General features: G+C 38.2%; 1 protein-coding gene across 3 annotated transcripts in view; it reads left to right on the plus strand.

The window, feature by feature from the left end:
• Window positions 1-21,780, plus strand: part of LOC124127204 — a 39,315-nt gene extending 17,535 nt beyond the window's left edge. The window contains exons 2-3 of one of the 3 annotated variants that reach the window (XM_048390581.1): window positions 8,673-9,050; window positions 18,517-21,780. In XM_048390581.1, coding sequence (XP_048246538.1) covers window positions 18,599-21,493 — 2,895 coding nt within the window. In that variant the 5' untranslated portion in view covers window positions 8,673-9,050; window positions 18,517-18,598 and the 3' untranslated portion in view covers window positions 21,494-21,780. Of the gene's footprint in view, window positions 1-8,672; window positions 9,051-10,399; window positions 10,457-18,516 lie in introns of those variants that run through there. The other 2 variants (XM_046490655.2, XM_046490654.2) reach the window with 2 other exon arrangements.
• Window positions 21,781-23,265: the final 1,485 nt, after the last annotated feature.

Below are 23,265 nucleotides of genomic sequence, written 5' to 3' on the forward strand. Positions count from 1 at the left end.
GGCTCTCCCATCAGCCCCGCACAGCATTGATCACCGTACTGAACGCTGTAAATATGGACAAAACAAAGTTAGTGTTTAAAAACGGTGGTAACTTATCAATAGAAGAAAAAAAGGCGTTGTATGGGAAAAAAACTGAAGAAGTTGTTTCATTTAATTAATAAATACGTAGGCGTATGTTTTACAAGAAGATAAACTTTGTCAAATAATACAGGTAATTGGTGAGCACACGTGAGAATATTGTTGCCCAATCTCAATTTCAATCTGCCATCAGCAGCTTGTGGGCCTGATAGCAACAAACACATCACGCCGAAGATCGACGCGGCTCTGGACGCCCAAGGGAAACAACTCCAGCCCAGATTAGCAGAACGTTTCCATTAAGATATCGGTTGCAAACTCTCACTCAGATAAGTGACAGGATAAGAGTGAGTGAGTGTGGTTTTACGCCACTTTTAGCAATATTCCAGCAAAATCACGGCGGGGGACACCAGAAATGGGCTTCACACATTGTACCCATGACGGGAATCGAACCCGGGTCTTCGGCGTGACGAGTGAACGCTTTAACCACTAGGCTACCTGACCGCCCCGACAGGATAAGAGTACATGCCAGACGGTGCGAAATCGTCTGCACATTTGCGCTCACTACGTCCACGTGTCATCCCACAACTTAATGCACGTAATTTGAATCAGAGACGCCAGCGGTGTGGGGAACGTCAGCACTGGGATAATCGACGTTGGTCATGTTTTCTCACGAATCGAGGATCACTCTCGATTTCCATGACCGAATGAGTCGAGTTTGGAGACGTCCTATTGGGAGTTTTGTGGCCATTAACGCCGTACAGCATGATCGTTTTGGGTGTTGGGTGAAAAAGGGTATGGGGTCGTATCACATTGACTGGCCGAACTGGGCTCCATATTGTCCTTGGCAGTCACAGGTCAATGCTATCGGGACATAATTGCACCACAACGTGCTGGGCAACGTTTCATCTTAAAGATAATTGACGTGCTCATCGTGCCAGGATAATGACCTAATTCCTCCAGCAGCAAAACATCCATGTCATGCCCTGGCGAGCACTCAGTCCTGACCTCTCCCTCCCATTGAACACGTCTGGGACGTCATTGGCAGACGTGTACGTCAACGTCAAAAGCCACCCGCCACTCACCACCCTCAATGACCTCGGTGTTGTCCCCACTCATGAGTGAAACAAGCTGTCATTGGTTGAATCAGAGCACGCCTCGAAGAATTCATGCATGTCTGGTTGGTTTTCCCCGATATTAGTGGCGTAGTGCGCTACCATCTCATCACACCAACCATTAGAACCCATTTAATGTCTGCGCCTACAGCAGATATGATCTTAACATTTCCATTTGCCAATACGATATAGATTAGAAGTTATGTCTTGATGATTCCCAATGTCCCCTACCTTTTGGCATAGTATTTGACGCTGGACAGTTAAAGACATATTTTATGAATGTGGATATGGTTATATTTGGTTACAGCAACATGTTTGCACGCCACATAACTTTATAAACCGTTTGGCAAAGACCTTAAAGTGCTTTTCGCATGGGTACCTACAACTTTGCACAATTATAGATAGTAACACCGTTGTATATATATTCCTCTTTCAATAAATAACGGAAATGTGACAAAGGCCATGTATATCACAATTTGAGTTCACTATTTGGTGAGAAAACGATGTGAAACATGCCATTTCTTCTATTAGTTTATTGTTCGCGTTTCGGTACTTTAAATTATATTTGTGAGACATTTCCTTGTTTAGAATATTAGCTGATGAAGCATCGATCGTACTTACTCCGTTCACTTTGGCGGTATCATGATTTTATCTTGCCGATATATCCAACTCTGACGGTGACAATAGTTTTTTTTCTCCAAATCACAATATCCTTTTGCAGTCTTGAATTCGCACTGCAAAAATGAGTCTACATGTCATTGACTATGTGAATCCGTGTCACTTACTGACTGCTGACAAGCCTTATGCAATAATCTACCGCAGGTGCATGTAGTTGTGAGATGAGTGACTGTAGGTGAGACAAACATTGTTCTGGTTCATTAGCACTAATTGTCAATAAAGATCAATCGATATTTGTCTTTATAACGGCAGGGACATTTTACAATGTTATAATTATAGAAATGATGTTAGATCACGGTTACTCGACACGCCCCCACCAGCCGTACCCTGGACAAACATAGAATTTATACCTGTATTACAAATACAAACCAGGTCTCCCCACCCTTAAGTTAACGCGTCCATTCTGTACCCGGCTGGGGGTAGTACCTGACCGGCTTGCAGGCCAAGCGGGTGTCAGAGGCTCATGACCAAAGTGATTTGGACCCAGGCTGTGATCACTCCAGAGTGTTTTGAGTCTTGGCTCATATTATTAACTGAATAAGACGTATATTATAAACTGTATAAGGCATATATTACAAACTGTATAAGGCATAAATTACAAATTGTATATAGCATATGTATTATAAACTGTATAAGACATATATATTATAAACTGTATAAGGCATACATTACAAACTGTAAAAAACATATATATGACAAACTGTATATCGTATATATGTATTACAAACTGTAATAGCATATATATTATAAACTGCATAAGGCATATATTACAAACTGTATAAGGATTATATTACAAACTGTATAAGGCATACATTACAAACTGTATAAGGCATATATTACAAACTGTGTAAGGATTATATTACAAACTGTATAAGGCATACATTACAAACTGTATAAGGCATATATTACAAACTGTATAAGGATTATATTACAAACTGTATAAGGCATACATTACAAACTGTATAAGGCATACATTACAAACTGTATAAGGCATATATTACAAACTGTGTAAGGATTATATTACAAACTGTATAAGGCATACATTACAAACTGTATAAGGCATATATTACAAACTGTATAAGGATTATATTACAAACTGTATAAGGCATATATTACAAACTGTATAAGGCATATATTACAAACTGTATAAGGCATATATTACAAACTGTATAAGGAATATATTACAAACTGTATAAGGAATATATTACAAACTGTATAAGGATTATATTACAAACTGTATAAGGCATATATTACAAACTGTATAAGGAATATATTACAAACTGTATAAGGCATATATTACAAACTGTATAAGGAATATATTACAAACTGTATAAGGAATATATTACAAACTGTATAAGGCATACATTACAAACTGTATAAGGCATATATTACAAACTGTATAAGGAATATATTACAAACTGTATAAGGCATATATTACAAACTGTATAAGGAATATATTACAAACTGTATAAGGCATATATTACAAACTGTATAAGGAATATATTACAAACTGTATAAGGCATATATTACAAACTGTATAAGGATTATATTACAAACTGTATAAGGCATATATTACAAACTGTATAAGGAATATATTACAAACTGTATAAGGAATATATTACAAACTGTATAAGGCATACATTACAAACTGTATAAGGCATATATTACAAACTGTATAAGGAATATATTACAAACTGTATAAGGCATATATTACAAACTGTATAAGGAATATATTACAAACTGTATAAGGCATATATTACAAACTGTATAAGGAATATATTACAAACTGTATAAGGCATATATTACAAACTGTATAAGGAATATATTACAAACTGTATAAGGAATATATTACAAACTGTATAAGGAATATATTACAAACTGTATAAGGCATACATTACAAACTGTATAAGGCATATATTACAAACTGTATAAGGCATACATTACAAACTGTATAAGGAATATATTACAAACTGTATAAGGAATATATTACAAACTGTATAAGGAATATATTACAAACTGTATAAGGCATACATTACAAACTGTATAAGGAATATATTACAAACTGTATAAGGCATATACTATAAACTGTATAAGGCATATATTACAAACTGTATAAGGAATATATTACAAACTGTATAAGGCATATATTACAAACTGTATAAGGAATATATTACAAACTGTATAAGGCATATATTACAAACTGTATAAGGAATATATTACAAACTGTATAAGGAATATATTACAAACTGTATAAGGAATATATTACAAACTGTATAAGGCATACATTACAAACTGTATAAGGCATATATTACAAACTGTATAAGGCATACATTACAAACTGTATAAGGAATATATTACAAACTGTATAAGGAATATATTACAAACTGTATAAGGAATATATTACAAACTGTATAAGGCATACATTACAAACTGTATAAGGAATATATTACAAACTGTATAAGGAATATATTACAAACTGTATAAGGCATACATTACAAACTGTATAAGGCATACATTACAAACTGTATAAGGAATATATTACAAACTGTATAAGGCATATATTACAAACTGTATAAGGCATATATTACAAACTGTATAAGGCATATATTACAAACTGTATAAGGCATACATTACAAACTGTGTAAGGCATACATTACAAACTGTATAAGGCATACATTACAAACTGTATAAGGAATATATTACAAACTGTATAAGACATATATTACAAACTGTATAAGGCATACATTACAAACTGTATAAGGCATACATTACAAACTGTATAAGGAATATATTACAAACTGTATAAGGCATATATTACAAACTGTATAAGGCATATATTACAAACTGTATAAGGCATACATTACAAACTGTGTAAGGCATACATTACAAACTGTATAAGGCATACATTACAAACTGTATAAGGCATATATTACAAACTGTATAAGGCATATATTACAAACTGTGTAAGGCATACATTACAAACTGTATAAGGCATACATTACAAACTGTGTAAGGCATATACTATAAACTGTATAAGGCATACATTACAAACTGTATAAGGCATACATTACAAACTGTATAAGGCATATACTATAAACTGTGTAAGGCATACATTACAAACTGTATAAGACATATATTACAAACTGTGTAAGGCATACATTACAAACTGTATAAGGCATATATTACAAACTGTGTAAGACATACATTACAAACTGTATAAGACATACATTACAAACTGTATAAGGCATATATTACAAACTGTGTAAGGCATATACTATAAACTGTATAAGACATATATTACAAACTGTGTAAGGCATATATTACAAACTGTATAAGGCATATACTATAAACTGTATAAGGCATACATTACAAACTGTATAAGACATACATTACAAACTGTATAAGGCATACATTACAAACTGTGTAAGACATACATTACAAACTGTATAAGGCATATATTACAAACTGTGTAAGGCATATTCTATAAACTGTATAAGGCATATATTACAAACTGTGTAAGGCATATACTATAAACTGTATAAGGCATACATTACAAACTGTGTAAGACATACATTACAAACTGTATAAGGCATACATTACAAACTGTGTAAGGCATACATTACAAACTGTGTAAGACATACATTACAAACTGTATAAGGCATACATTACAAACTGTATAAGGCATACATTACAAACTGTATAAGACATACATTACAAACTGTATAAGGCATACATTACAAACTGTGTAAGACATACATTACAAACTGTATAAGGCATATATTACAAACTGTGTAAGGCATATACTATAAACTGTATAAGGCATACATTACAAACTGTATAAGACATACATTACAAACTGTATAAGGCATACATTACAAACTGTGTAAGACATACATTACAAACTGTATAAGGCATATATTACAAACTGTGTAAGGCATATACTATAAACTGTATAAGGCATATATTACAAACTGTGTAAGGCATATACTATAAACTGTATAAGACATATATTACAAACTGTGTAAGGCATATATTACAAACTGTATAAGGCATATACTATAAACTGTATAAGGCATACATTACAAACTGTGTAAGACATACATTACAAACTGTATAAGGCATACATTACAAACTGTGTAAGGCATATACTATAAACTGTATAAGGCATACATTACAAACTGTGTAAGACATACATTACAAACTGTATAAGGCATACATTACAAACTGTGTAAGGCATATACTATAAACTGTATAAGGCATACATTACAAACTGTGTAAGGCATACATTACAAACTGTATAAGGCATATACTATAAACTGTATAAGGAATATATTACAAACTGCATAAGACATATACTATAAACTGTATAAGGAATATATTACAAACTGCATAAGACATATATTACAAACTGTATAAGGCATATACTATAAACTGTATAAGGAATATATTACAAACTGTATAAGGCATACATTACAAACTGTGTAAGGCATATACTATAAACTGTATAAGGCATACATTACAAACTGTGTAAGGCATATACTATAAACTGTATAAGGCATACATTACAAACTGTGTAAGACATATATTACAAACTGCATAAGGCATATACTATAAACTGTATAAGGCATACATTACAAACTGTGTAAGACATACATTACAAACTGTATAAGGCATACATTACAAACTGTGTAAGGCATATACTATAAACTGTATAAGGCATACATTACAAACTGTGTAAGGCATATACTATAAACTGTATAAGGCATACATTACAAACTGTGTAAGACATACATTACAAACTGTATAAGGCATACATTACAAACTGTGTAAGACATACATTACAAACTGTGTAAGACATACATTACAAACTGTGTAAGGCATACATTACAAACTGTGTAAGGCATATACTATAAACTGTATAAGGCATACATTACAAACTGTGTAAGGCATATACTATAAACTGTATAAGGCATACATTACAAACTGTGTAAGACATACATTACAAACTGTATAAGGCATACATTACAAACTGTATAAGGCATACATTACAAACTGTGTAAGACATACATTACAAACTGTGTAAGGCATACATTACAAACTGTGTAAGGCATATACTATAAACTGTATAAGGCATACATTACAAACTGTGTAAGGCATATACTATAAACTGTATAAGGCATACATTACAAACTGTGTAAGGCATATACTATAAACTGTATAAGGCATACATTACAAACTGTATAAGGCATACATTACAAACTGTGTAAGGCATACATTACAAACTGTATAAGGAATATATTACAAACTGTGTAAGACATACATTACAAACTGTATAAGGCATACATTACAAACTGTGTAAGACATACATTACAAACTGTGTAAGACATACATTACAAACTGTATAAGGCATACATTACAAACTGTGTAAGGCATACATTACAAACTGTATAAGGCATACATTACAAACTGTGTAAGACATACATTACAAACTGTATAAGGCATACATTACAAACTGTGTAAGGCATATACTATAAACTGTATAAGGCATACATTACAAACTGTGTAAGGCATATACTATAAACTGTATAAGGCATATATTACAAACTGTATAAGGCATACATTACAAACTGTATAAGGCATACATTACAAACTGTGTAAGACATACATTACAAACTGTATAAGGCATACATTACAAACTGTGTAAGGCATACATTACAAACTGTATAAGGCATACATTACAAACTGTGTAAGACATACATTACAAACTGTGTAAGACATACATTACAAACTGTGTAAGACATATATTACAAACTGTGTAAGACATACATTACAAACTGTATAAGGCATACATTACAAACTGTGTAAGGCATATACTATAAACTGTATAAGGCATACATTACAAACTGTGTAAGGCATATACTATAAACTGTATAAGGCATACATTACAAACTGTGTAAGGCATATACTATAAACTGTATAAGGCATACATTACAAACTGTGTAAGGCATACATTACAAACTGTGTAAGACATACATTACAAACTGTATAAGGCATACATTACAAACTGTGTAAGGCATATACTATAAACTGTATAAGGCATACATTACAAACTGTGTAAGGCATATACTATAAACTGTATAAGGCATACATTACAAACTGTGTAAGGCATATACTATAAACTGTATAAGGCATATATTACAAACTGTATAAGGCATACATTACAAACTGTATAAGGCATATATTACAAACTGTATAAGGATTATATTACAAACTGTATAAGGCATATATTACAAACTGTGTAAGGCATACATTACAAACTGTGTAAGACATACATTACAAACTGTGTAAGGCATATATTACAAACTGTATAAGGATTATATTACAAACTGTATAAGGAATATATTACAAACTGTATAAGGATTATATTACAAACTGTATAAGGAATATATTACAAACTGTATAAGGATTATATTACAAACTGTATAAGACATATATTACAAACTGTGTAAGGCATATATTACAAACTGTATAAGGATTATATTACAAACTGTATAAGGCATACATTACAAACTGTGTAAGACATATACTATAAACTGTATGAACTGGACTTTTAAACTCAGTTAACTCCCTTGCCACGGGCAGATGCTACAGCTTTTGTTTACAGTCACAGTACGTGTTGCAACTATATTTTCAAACAGTTGTTGCGTACTAGTATTTTTAACATATTTCGGATAAACGCTTCTAAACCTTTATTTTTAAAACGTTAATCACGGTACATGACTATAAAACCTTCCTGTTTCAAAGCGATCGCAGCGCAACGATTGCCGTAGGACTGACTATACTGGTGAGTCGCCATTACATCTGCTATACCGCAACGACCGCTTGTGAAACTGGACAAGGTTCAAAGGGAAAGTCGGGAAATGATGTGCTTTGAATATTTAGAGATTACACAGAATGGCAATACAGATGTCTGAAAGTGCAGAGGTCTTGACGTCACTTAGGATACAATGCCACGCTGACCAAGTCACGACAGATGTTGGGTGTTCATCCGGTGTAAATCTATATAAATATTATTCCAACTCAACCGTCATATGCATATGGCCACCAGTCCCACTGAGTCGCACCTTGCGCAAGGCAAGGGAGAATTCGAGATCTATTCAATACTGTTATCCCTTTCAAATCGTAAGTATGACATATCGTACATTTTTGTATCCAAAATTGTTAAGATAAAAAAAAACAATCCGACCTATATATAATGCTTCAAATTAATATATTTATGAGAGGTTTCGTATTCCTTTCTAATCGGCTTGCAGTTAAACTACATTTATCATATTAAATTACTGTTGGGGTGTCAATCGTCATATTGCTGGGAGATAGTTGATGATTGATGTTGTCACCTGAAGCAAACTGTTGCGTTGTCATAGTTACTATTTTGTATGCGGTCTTAATTTGAAGATCCATGTAGGAGATGAGCAGTAGGCACGTGTACATGTGAGTACAGTTCTTACGAAATGATTTTGTCATATCGTGCCTAGTATTTTAAATTTGTGCTTTAAAGCGCATCACGATTTACATTATAATAAAACATGAATATTTGTTATCAGTTGTCAGATAGTGTTGTACAATCACAGAGATAACGCTGTTACGGTAGTGTCTGTCATAAACACATTGCAACGACATTTCATATGTAAAAGCATCCAATTGTTATTTATTTATAATAAGAGGCTCAACATCGACCCGTGGGGTTTTCGGGTAAGAATATAGATTCCGCGAAGTCTCTGCTTGTCGCTAGAGGCGACTAAACTCGGTAACGCGGATAATTTCATGTCATCGTATTCTTAAGATCGATGCTCACGATGTCAATCTCTGGATAGTCTAGGCCAGAATCGATTATTTACAGACCGAATATAGCTGACTGGAATATAGCTGAGTGAAACGTTAAACAATAAATATTTGTTTATGTTTAGTTTACATGATATACGGCTTTATTATCGGAAGAGAGGCCGGTCATTTGACCGTAAAACTGACATTCATAAATGTATGATCGACACAATTTGACGCTCATAGGTGTTGTACGAGACTGATGAAATGACGTAAACACTGACGGACTACTTCCACATTCCCGGGAAAACCCAGTACCCTAACACGAATACATACAGAAGCGTTGTTTCTGATCATTTAGACTCTTTAATCTTGAACTCGGTGGATTTCGGACTCTATTAATCCACCCATGTTTCATGGAGGCTGGTCATGTATTCCGGTATCGTAGTTGTGTGTTCGACCCCTCCCCCCCACCCCGTCCAAAAAAGTTAACTACGGCCTTGGTTTCGGTGACTGTTTTCAACCTAGAACTAGTAACAAAATGATAACGTTTGTATTGTTTTTCAAATTCCACTTTAAAGTGTATACTTCTGCCCAACAGTGTTGTGTTGCGATAGGTTGAACGTTAACATCGTTTACGATGTATCAACTGCAGCAGAAATTATATCTGGCACATTTCTGGCATATAGAGTGATCTCCCTTAGGTCTGTCCTTGACCGCTCCGCCGAAGGAAAGAGAAGCCTTGCATATAGCCCACATATTACGAGGTAATAGCTTTCCTATGGTAATTTCTCGTATACCGTGTGATATTTATTGTGTGTTTGTACTATATTCACGAGTTTTCAACTGCATATTACCGTTTAGGGACTCTATTTTCGTTTGAATATGCTATTTCTGACATAGAGCACCGTAAGATTGGGGTTAGACTAGGCTTATCATTCAAAAGACCGCGTGAGCCCAAACTGAACCTATTGTTTAAAGATGTTCCAGTCTCTAGACAAAAAGTATATTTAAATGACCCGTGCAATTTGTTGATACGCTATGTAATAAAATAATCAATTTCTGGAAATTGATGCCCGCCAGTGCTCGCTGCTTGCAAGGATGTAGACTAAGGTAAATGACGCCCAGTGGCTGGACATCAGAGTACAGTGGGCTCATGGGCTGGGATTAGTCCAAATCTACTACCCGGGTATCCGACCCCCTATTACCCGACCCTACTCGGGTACCCACTGCAGGTCTCAAGAATTGTTTCACCGCAGCCCAGGCAGTAGCTGTTTAGATACATGTATCAAACGATCAGATCATGCGTACACGGAAGTTGACTGAAGCGTTATCTTTACTAAAACATATGAAAGTCAAAAGGAATGGATGTATCGTCAGAAAGAAATGCGAATATAGCGACATGTAGTGTAACCTCTGAGCTACAGTGAGATTTTGACATAAACAATATATCACACGGGTCCGGGTGGTCCCGTGGATCCCCGGGTCCTGTTCATGACCCACCCGACCCGAGTACCCGAGTTACCCGTCCCAGCCCAAGTGGGCTCTGTCACGTTTCACAATAGGCTCATAATGCAGTTCGGCATTATCAAGACCTTACATTTGAATCTGCTTTGAAATTTTGAATATACCATAACATTGAAATTTATGTTAAAGATAGTGTGAGATGGTGCCTGGCCGTCAGACGCGTTTCAACGTTCTTATTTCTGCACACAGTGTAACAAAATTGTATAACGTTCAACTAGAGTCGATTGTCTCTCCAGCAGAGTGTTAATTTAGCAATTCCCAAAGGTATACATGCACAGCCTAGCCGTCTGTGAAAGTGCCGGTATTCTAAGTTTGCAACTTTTCTACATTAATCGTAATATGGAAGTACCCGATTGTGGCAAGTAAAGTCAAGTAAGCTCCCTTGTTTGAAATCAAGATGTCCAATAATTCATATCATTGTGAAGTACATATTCTAACGGTGATACACATTAAACATTTATCTCAAACTATAAGCAACGTAGGTCGAGGAGAGTCCTTGGATGGGTGACCGAATTCGCGCAGCTCGGCTCCGGAGAATTTCTAGGGCTTCGGTCCTGCCCCCCACTGAAGCACGTGCAGCAGATGTGGTGTCTCCTTGGGCAAGTGACTTTGTTCGAATTGTGCCTCTGTTCACCCAGCAGTGAATGGGTACCCGGTAGGATGAGATGGCAATGTCGTTGTTAACCTTCTAGCGCCAGTTAGGGAGCTAGGGTTGTATACTCCCCAGGAGGGTGAGAATGATTGTTGAGAACACACTGATCCATTGACCATGCTAATAAATGACTAATATATACGTTTATAACATGCTTATGCATAGAGTACAGCGCCATATAAATGGATTATTATTATCATTATTATTATTATTATTATTATTATTATTATTATTATACATTCATTGAAAATTGTCCGTGAGTTCAACATACCGATAAAATAATATCCCGATGCAATTGGTAGTGTTTTGACGTCAAAACAAAATTGACGGAAGTGGCAGTGATTAATTCATACGCAGGCTGTTTCAAAGTTTATGTTACAGTACGAATGACAGTATATTTATCTTGATGAAAACCTGGTTACGTCGATAGAGGCTTCTGCGTCAGCGCTCTTTCATTGGTGATAAAAACAACTTCGGGGTAGTTGATATCAGGCATTTACAATGAACAAAAAATAAAACATGGCTAAAAAGCCCAAACAAACCGCAAATTGACATTTCAATACCGGACATCATTAATATTTATTCATAATTACCAAGTACTAACGTACTATCATCGAAGAGTAGGTACACGTAGATTCAATCAAATTCGTTTGAACATTTTCAACGGCAGCAAATATATTCATGATCAGTAAACCTATTTTCGGTCACTCGTAACTCGGGCGCCATGTGATACAAGCAAAAAAGCATCGCTAGGTTGTGAAATCACGAAGACCGCTTCTCTACACTTCGGGTGTTATAGTGTGATATTAATATTTTAAATTTAATTTATAAAAAGCTTAAAACGTTAAATAATTGGCCAAATGTAATGCTTGAATTTGAAAGCACAAGGGGTTTAATGGACGCCGATCAGTTATGGCCATTTTGTCGTGTTATTTCTGAAGTAGTCCATAATAACGTTGACGGTGCCAATAGTTTTTATTACTTATGTACTATAGTCTCATGCGGATTTTTCTGTCTAGGGAAATGGTTTGAGCTGATTTCATTCATTTTTTAACTCTGCGAGAGAGAATCAAAACAGTTTAGATAGAACCTTCCGTCAACTGACTGCGCCTGGTATTGTCCTCAGCAACGTGATCACGCGCACTGCTTCAGTTATACAAATTACATTAATCATATACTGAGCAAAACCATAACTCAATATGCGTCATCGTGGTGCTAGATTTTTGCAACATTCGAATTAGTCACGTGACACGTGCATTTGAGCGGTGTGATTACGAAGTGTCTTTTTGCAAAAAAATGTTTCAATTTCCTTCATCATTTTTAGATAATTATTTCCCTCTTCAAATGAATACAAGCGAAAGTAAAACGAGATGCGATCACGAGCGTGCGCAATAACGGGGATTAGTGGTCGCTAAAAAGCAGTATAGTAGGCAAATTGTCATACGAGGGAAACGATAACTTGGGTGAAAGAAGGAAATACTACAGTAACTGTTTTTTCACAGTATAGTTACAATTAATATCAGGATTACAGAGGGGAAAAGTGGATCTTTCCGACCAGTGATAGAAACTAACAGTTTTAGTCCACTACTCCTTATGGTAATGATAACATATAGCCAAACCCTGAAAACTGGCAAATCTCTACTGGTCCTTATGATGACAGGTTTATAGGACTAGTGCCAATTTCTAACGTTGCTGACCAGTCTGATCCGATTTATTTTTCAAACTGGCTCTCTGATACTAAAATAGTTACGTGCATGTGACATGGATACATATTAATAATCAAAATTCGCCCTCATTCGCTTGAAGTTCAAACGTCGACAAGTGCTGTAGCCACTTTACTAATCTCACCATATTTCGCAATCCGTAACACTGTATAACATATGAGTGACACGACGTTAAAGCGGGGGTGATTGGGGTGAGTAAAGTCATAATTTTGATTTCGCGCACTGGGTGTTTGACACCTTAATTCACAGTTGAAAAGGGGCGTTTACACGGAACCATATATATATTGTACAATATCCAGCGTAAGAAATTGGTCTAGTCCTGTAGTCCTTGCGAAACCGCCCAATGATTAAGGTATCATAAGGACTGGTAGAAATTTACCCTTTATAAGGCTTTTGCTACTTATCATTTTAAGGACTAGTGGACTAAAATGTTTCTATCCCTGAATATCACAGTTATACAAAGGCGTGTCAGCTTAATGTGGAAGGAAAGCCTAAACTGATGCAGGTCTGAGACGTTTACCACTTTGGAGAAACCGACGATCATCAATATGGTGCTGACAAACCTAGAAATTTAATCTGGGCGAACCAGGATTCGAAGCAACGATCACAGGTTTCTGCCAAAGGGAGGCAACTCTTCGAAGCGAATTGCGGCGCATTAGACAACTGGACCGCCCGTGCCCCAATGTTAAAAAAGAACTGAAAAGAACTGTCAAGATATACTGTTATATTTTCTCTAATGATGATGTCATGTTGAAAAGGAATAACCCCGTCGATACATACTGTTATATACATACATATTTTAACAGCTCTAGATCTGTAGGGGGCACGGTTTGCACATCCATCTAAGGCGCCGCTGTTCGCTGTGCAGAGTTGAATCCCTTGGGCACGCCAGAAAAATATGATTGTGGGTTCGAATCCCGGTTCGCACCGATTATGTTTCTAGGTTTGTCAGCACCATACCCGTGCTCGTGGGTTTCACAGAAGTGGTAAACGTCTAAGACCTGCATCACTTCGGGCTCACACGCCGCGATATAACTGGAATACTGTTAAAAGCGGCGTTAAACCCAACTCACTCACTCATTCTATATTTGGAGCCGTTTTGAAAATCAAAGATAGTTAGAAAGTCATAGAAAGCTATGACTGAGCCTTTGTATGAAACATCATCGTATTTGCTATGTACGTATTTACAACTTTTTTGATATTCTATTCAGAATATACGTCATACATAAAATATCTGTTTGGCTATTTTTCATCCCCAATAAGGGACCGGTCAATTATTACCGGGGTTTCGTTTTCTTTTGTATGCACTAATGTACTGAAAAAAAATTACCTTCCTCTAATGCTTGACATATTTTTGGGTGACCCACCCCATACTCTTGTAGATTTTGTGACCGCCTCCGTGGTCTACTGGTAGAGCGTCCGCCCGGAGAGCGGAAGGTCCGGGGTCGATCCCCGGCCGCGGCCGCGTCATACCAAAAGACGTTAAAAGATGGTACTTGTTGTTAAGGGGCTAAAACACGGACTGGTCGGCTCGGAGTCAGTATACTGTGTCTGAGTGGGGTATTCATGTTTAACTGCGGCATGGTATCTCCGTGTGCGAGCACTATAAATCGGTATCAGTCCGGACAAGTACAAGCAGCCACACAAACACACACACGTACATGCACGTCGCTATATACGTGCAATAATCTTGGACGCGACGTTTAACTCCATTTCACCTTCACCTTGTACATTTTGTAAAGACCGTCCCTCATAATGCCAAATCGCTAATATCATACTATGAAATGTCCTTTTTCCATGACCATCCCCAAATATGATCATAAATAACTGTCATTATTGTGGATGTGGAATAACACAACACTGAGGCTGTTGAGTCAAGTGCCAGCCTTCAGCCTCTAGATGCAGGATTCCCCGCATGCATGGTGCCATGTTGGTACAATGTGCGCTCAGGCTGTAGGTCACGCTGAACATTTGACCCTTACTGCTTCCTGTTTTTCTTGGGAGATACTGTTGCTTACACCGTTATCAAATTATCAAAAGCGAACGTTAGAATTCTGTTATGTCCGACATACACACTTGCAACAATAGATAGGCGCATAGTTGTAATAAAACTACCAAGGACTGGTCGGCTCGGAGTCAGTATACTGTGTCTGAGTGTGGTATTCATGTTAAACTGCGGCATGGTATCTTGGTGAGCTGCGCTATAAAACGTGCATGAGTCAGGAATAGTGCAAGCACAGACACACGCACGCACGCACGCACGCACGCACGCACACACACACATACTCGCGCGCGAAGATCGAAGCTCATTACGTCATTACATTAACTCATTTGACCGACCCGTGAAGATCCGGGGTAGAACCCATACTTGCCGTAAAAGGCGACTGTGCTCGTCGTAAGAGGCGACTAACGGGATCGTATGCTCAGGCTCGCTGACTTGGTTGATGCATGTCATCGGTCCCAATTGCGTGGATCGATGCTCATGAAGTCAGTCACTGGATTGTCTGGTCCAGACTCGATTATTTACAGACCGCCGTCATTTAGCTGGAATATTGCTGAGTGCGGCGTTAAACAACAAACAAACAAAACAAACATCATACAGGCTTGAAAAGGCCTTAAATCTTGTGGTCTCTCTTGAAAAGCCTTCAGTTTAAGTGTCAAATTTTAAAGCCTTAAAAATCCCAAAAATCGCTTGAAAAGGTTTGAATTTGTACAACATGCATTATACGTGTTTATAAAAAGTATTACAATTAATAACAAACTTAATTTATTTTATTTGTTGGTTGTGAAAATAAATAAAGTAGTTGATTTGTGATCATCATACCTCTTTTTACGGGTCTTATAACTAGAATATCGTATGCTGGATTAAAACAAAATATTGATAGATTGAAGGCTTGAAAGCCTTGAAAAGGATTTGAATTTTAGTGTTCCATATCTGCATGAGCCTTGAGGCCGAAATGAGCCATTGAATAGTGGGATATGACTCAAAGGTATCTGCAACGTGCATTAAAGTCACCACATGGGTACAGTCGCCCGAGATTCTGATCATAAATAATACACGGAAAAACTTCCGCGTCAAAAGGTCACACAGAACACACAACCGGGGTGTCCAATGACTAACAGAACCTCCAAAGTCCTTACAGGAAGTATGAGGGTCCTGCAAGGTTATGGAATGGTGTAGTGTACTTTACTGTAAGATTTGAGAAATTTGACTTTAATTACGGGACCTATATTTCTTGCCAAGAAATTGGTACAAGTTAGTGAGTATTGTTTTACGCCGCTTTTAGCAATATTCCAGCAATATCGGGGCGGGGGACACAAGAAATGGGCTTCACACATTGTAACCATGTCGGGAATCGAACCCGGGTCTTCGACGTGAGGAGCGAACGCTTTAACCACTAGGCTACCCGACCGCCCCTAAATTGGTACAGGTAATATCCGAGTGCGACTTTGGGATGCAAAATAGTCGTAGATTAAGAATTTAGTTAAAGGCATGGAATTTCATCACAAGATCTATCCAATAGATTAAGAAAATAATATTTTACGAAAGTGTCAACACCGATCGATCCACTCCGCTCGGACATTTGTCGGCAAGATCAGTTTCCACCAAACCATGTGTATATTCCTCTCCATAATTGCGATTAGTGGTGAGTGAGTGAGTGAGTATGGTGTTACGCCGCTTTTAGCAATATTCCAGCAATATCACGGCGGGGGGACACCAGAAATGGGCTTCACACATTGTACCCATGTTGGGAATCGAACCCGGGTCTTCAGCGTGACGAGCGAACGCTTTAACCACTAGGCTACCCGACCGCCCCGATTATTGGTGAACGTGTGTGCTAATACTTATAAAGTGAAAAGAAGCCATTCCGGCGATAAGAATAACACTTACAGTAATGACAAAAAATTGAAAAGTGCTGTTTCTAAGAAACATTCCTTTTGCTGGCGATAACAATCATCTTTGAGTTTGGATCACATGGTTACATTCCGACTGAGGATCGGCAGTCACGTGACTGCGGGCGACTATATTCAGTAGCGTTGCCAGCGTGCGTACAAGCACGAACTGAATGAAAAACACGTGGTATTTAAAGCGCATGACCAAGGTCAGTGCTAAATATATCCAATCGCAGTAAGACTGTTGATTCTTATCCAGATTGAAACTACGTGATCAAAACTCACGGATGATGTTTATCACTAAAAAATTTGACATTTCATAAAATGCGCACTTTGCAATGTTTGTCATTGCTGTAAGTAATATTCGTTTTCGGCGGAATGGCTTATTTTCACTTTATAAGTATTAGCACACATGCAGCTATGATCGTTGATTACTCATCGAGATATTTCGAAATTCATTCTGTTTCAAATGGCGAGGACTATAGTCTCCACACAAAATCTCAGCCCGCCCTCAATCAATGAATGATCTCAGTTGAAATGGATCCGTGAAGATCCGGGGTAGAATAGGTCTTCAGCAACCAATGCTTGCTGTAAAAAAGCGACTATGCTTGTCGTAAAAGGCGACTAACGGGATCAGGTGGTCAGGCTCGCTGATTTGGTTGATGCACGTCATCGATCCCAATTGCGTAGATCAATGCTCATAATGTTAATCACAGGATTGTGTAGTCCAAACTCGATTATATACAGACCGCCGTCATATAGCTGAAATATTTCTGAGTGTGACGTTATACAACAAACAACCAACTAAGATCAAATGTCTCCCTAGTTACTGTCTCTACTGACAAAGTGGTTTCAACGCAGTAGTGCATGGGGACTCAGTGACATTTTACACAGCAAGAATGTGTCGTCATGTGATGTCGCGGCAGTTAATTATAAATGTATATTCTTCTTACAGTATCAGTTATCGGCAACATTAACCTTCAAGCGCATTAATTTTTTAAATTCAGTTCACCTATTATCGATTTTTCAGGTGTTGCCGAGCGACGTGAATATTGTCTTACCACAGTGACACCGTCTTAAAGCTGACAACTTGACAGACTACCTAACCCAGTATGAAACACAGCCGATCATGGTTCGTGGCAGTATTGCTTTCGTGTGTGTGCCTGCTACTCTTATACAACGTCATCGTACCCAAATATTTGGTCCAGTCCAGTCCTGAAAAGCCGAGTTTCCCAGGAAACCAAATCCTTATAATCCATCGAGCCACCACGCATGGACGGTACTGTATTGAGGAGAATATATGCAAAAACAACACTGACGGGAACGTGTATACCTACATACGGCATGCTAATTTCTACAAACTCATCGAGAAGGGGATTGACTTGAAGAGGAACATCACCCACCAGAGAGAGGTCGTTCCCCATATTGTTCATTACGCATGGTACGGGGGGTTGAAACGAGGAAACAACTTCCGGTTCCATCACATGCTGGCTATTTTGTCAGCTCATAAATTCATCAAACCCAGTAGAATATATTTTTGGCACGACATGGTTCCGACTGGAGATTACTGGAAAGAGGTGAAGGAAAAGGTTCCGGAACTGTGCCTTGTTTTCCGGAAAGGGCCGACGGAAATTCGAGGGCGGAAAGTCGTCGTGGCGGAACATGTGACAGACGTGGTGAGACTTGAGGCAGTGATGGAATTCGGGGGAATGTATTTTGATCTCGATGTCATGATACTCAAGCCCCTGGATCCCCTCCTTAAATTCGACGTTGCCATGGGATACGAGACGCCAGGGGGATTGTGCAATGGCATCATGATTGGTACGGCATGGGCCGATTTTTTCAAGATCTGGCACAAGGAATATAAGTCTTTTCAGGATCATCAGTGGAACGTTCACTCTGTTCAGATTCCTGGAAGGCTAGCAAAGCAGTACCCCAATCTTGTGCACACTGAAGACACCTCTCTTCACAGACCCAATTGGATGGAGCTGGATAGGTTATATACTGTTGGGAAGCTTTATGACTGGAGGAAAAATAATTATGCCAGCCATTTGTGGATTCGACTTCATAAAGTGGAACATAATCCTAACGATATTAAGACATGGAACACTACAGTTGGGGAAATGTTCAGATGGATCTACTATGGCGACTGGAAACTGCAGTTGCCTGGGCAACATGTCAATCGCACACGCCCTCCAAGTACTGTTTCAAGAAAATCATGTATACTTAATAACATATGCAGGACGAATGACAGCTCTAAAGTATATACCTATCAGAGACAGGCCGATTTTCTTCAAAATATCGATTCGCCGGTAGATCGGAAACGAAAGATTAATCATCAAGTGAGAGTCATCCCGAATATTGTTCATTTTACTTGGTATGGCGGACAGACGAAGGGTAATGAATTTCGATTTCATCACCTTATTGCTGTTCTAGCAGCTCACAAATTTATCAAACCGGATCACATATTATTCTGGCATGACATGGTACCAAATGGAAATTACTGGAAAGAGCTGCTTCAAAAAGTCCCGGAGGTTGTACTTGTGTACCGCGGAGCCCCGTCTGAAATACGTGGCAGGAAGGTAGCGGTTCCAGAGCACTTGACGGATGTTGTGCGCTTAGAAGCAGTGTTAGAATATGGTGGAATGTATTTTGATCTTGATGCTATTGTTCTGAAACCATTGGACGCTCTGTTGAAATACGACGTAGTTATGGGTTATGAAGCGCCTGATGGTTTATGTAACGGAATAATAATCGGGAAACCCTGGGCCGATTTCCTGAAGATTTGGCACCGAGAATACAAGACTTTCGATGACAGCAACTGGAATTACCATTCCGTAGTTCTACCAGCACATCTAGCCAAGGCGCACCCCAATCTGATACACACGGAAGCAACGTCCATGCATCGACCTAACTATATCGAACGGGATGTGTTGTATACAGAAGGGAAGTTGTTCAAGTGGAGAGTCGATAACTTCGCAGTTCATCTTTGGATACGGTTTCATAAAACTGAACACAACCCTGAGGATATCAAATATTGGAACACTACCGTAGGTGAGATATTTAGATATATCTATTACGGAGACTGGAAATTGACACCACTGCCTACTAAAGGAAAAATATGCATCTATGGAAATTTGTGCAAAGACAAGACATCGGAGAAGGTGTACAAATATATACGCCTTCCGGATTTTCTGAGTAGGGTGGAATCTGACGTGGATTTGAAGTTGAATATAAGCCATAATTATAGAATCGTCCCAAGTATTTCTCACTTCACCTGGTACGGAGGAAAAGCTAAGGGAAATACTTTCCGGTTCCATCACCTCCTGTCCATTCTTGCTGCACATAAGTTCCTGAAACCCGACAAGGTCCTGTTCTGGCACGACATGGTCCCAGAGGGGCCTTACTGGACGGAGCTGAAGGACAAAGTGCCAGAACTCACACTTGTGTATCGAGAAACCCCGACCGAAATCCGTGGTCGGAAGGTCACAGTTGCTGAGCATCTGACTGATGTGGTACGTCTGGAAGCTATTATGGAATATGGAGGGTTCTACTTTGACCTGGACGCTATGGTACTCAAACCGTTAGGCCCTCTACTTAACTATGATGTTACAATGGGATATGAAACACCAGATGGTTTATGCAATGGAATAATGATTGGAAGAGCATGGGCTGATTTCTTCAGGATATGGCATAAAGAATATAAAACATTTGACGATAGGAACTGGGCTTATCATTCAGTTAAGCTTCCTGCCATTTTGGCCAGGAGATTCCCGAATCTTATACATACAGAAGCTACTTCTATGCATCGTCCGAACTGGGGAGAGTTGCCCCAGTTGTACAAGGAAGGGCAGCTGTATGACTGGCGGGCTAAAAATTATGCTGTTCATTTGTGGATTCGGTTTCACCGTCCAGAACACAACGCCACAGATATAAAAAGCTGGAACACCACCACTGGAGAGATATTCCGTCATATATATTACGGGGACTGGAGGATTCAGAAATAATCATGAGTGCCTTTATGTATGCAGTGAAGGGACAGACTATTTGATATTATGGGATTTTATAGAATTAAATAATTGTCTAAGAAAATTCTAACCATGCCTCATAATGTTAGGAGAGAAAAAAGAAATTCCTGCCACCAAAATTATTTCGATACATCTCAATCACACCAAAATATCACATGGTCGGTCACCCGTGTGCTGTTGAGGAAGTACGTGTGAATATCATAAAAGGAGAATGCTGCTGTGTTGTGAAACATCATTCAGGAAGGCTACGGCCTTTACAATGCTCGGAGGGGAGGAGGGGAGGGGGGGGGGGGGGATGAATGTCCGCACTGTGTTATGAGTGAGTGAGTGAGTGAGTGAGTGAGTGAGTTGGGTTTAACGCCGCTTTTTACATTATTCCAGTTATATCACGACGTGTCAGCTTAATGTGGGAGGAAAGCCCGAAGTGATGCAGGTCTCAGACGTTTACCACTTCGGTGAAACCCACGAGCACGGGTATGGTGCTGACAAACCTAGAAACATAATTGGGGCGAACCGGGATTCGAACCCACAATCATAGGTTTCTGGCGTGCCCAAGGGACGCAACTCTGCACAGCGAATCGCGGCGCCTTAGACGACTGGGCCCCCCGTGCCCCCCACTGTGTTATGAACTTTGACCTTGATACTGCAATATTATTTATCATCATACTTGACATTAATTGATAATTAGTACTGTTAGTTGTCATGAATTGTCCCATGGAAACGAGTGACAAGGGTCAGACCATTTAATATTCTGGAAGGGGCCTTGGATTTTATCAAAAAGAATAAATTGTCCCAGACAATTCTTGTAAAATATAATCATGCTTCAGACTGTTCCGCCTAACTTATACTTTGTAACCGTGAAGATCCGTGTAAGAATTTGTGTAAAGCAACCCATGCTTGTCGTAAGAGGCCACTGACTGGATCGGGTCTTCAGGCTCGCTGACTTGGTTGATGCATGTCATCGTATCCCAGTTGCGTAGATCAATGCTCATTATTTTTTAATCAAAGATTGTGTAGTCCCGACTAGATTATATACAGACTGCCGTCATATAGCTGAAATATTGGCTGAGTGTGACGTTACACAACAAACAAACAAATATTAATTGCCAAATGATCTTAGTTTCTGTCAAACGTAAGGCAAATGGTATAACATGTATTGGCTTTTTCGTACTTTTGTAAGTAACTTGTCAATATGCTAAGGGGTTGATGTATTGAAAAAAATTGTAGATTTTTTCATGTGTTATGTGAATTAAAAGGATTGCCAAACATTGCATCTCTATATATAAAGCACATACTGAACAGAACTGGTGCCATTGGATATTAAGGAGCAATATAGATGACGTCGTCGACTATACGCTTGTATTACCTTCATGCCGAACGCCAGGCAGGGTAACAATAAGTAGTATCGCAAAACGTGTTTTTGGTATGACACGGCCAGGATCGAACCCCCGACCTTCCACTGCTCTACTAGACAAAGGAGGCGGTCTTCGTTTGGCAGTCAGCTTGAATGATACTAGAATAATCAATTATAGCATGCTAATTGGACTTGTTACAAAAGTCTCAGAGGCTGGAAAAACATTTTATTATAACATATAGTAGTACCAAGGAATTCCGTCTGTCCGTCCACCTTCCGAGGACATTTGTGCGACCTATAACTTGAAAACAACGACATATTGTATACCAATAGGAGAGGTGCTGTGCGAAGTTTTATTTCAATATTTGGATTTCTGAAAGCATACAGTTATTACTAC

The sequence above is a fragment of the Haliotis rufescens genome, unplaced genomic scaffold, assembly GCF_023055435.1.
Source record: "Haliotis rufescens isolate VD_foot unplaced genomic scaffold, xgHalRufe1.0.p SCAF_10, whole genome shotgun sequence".
Lineage (NCBI taxonomy): Eukaryota > Metazoa > Mollusca > Gastropoda > Lepetellida > Haliotidae > Haliotis > Haliotis rufescens.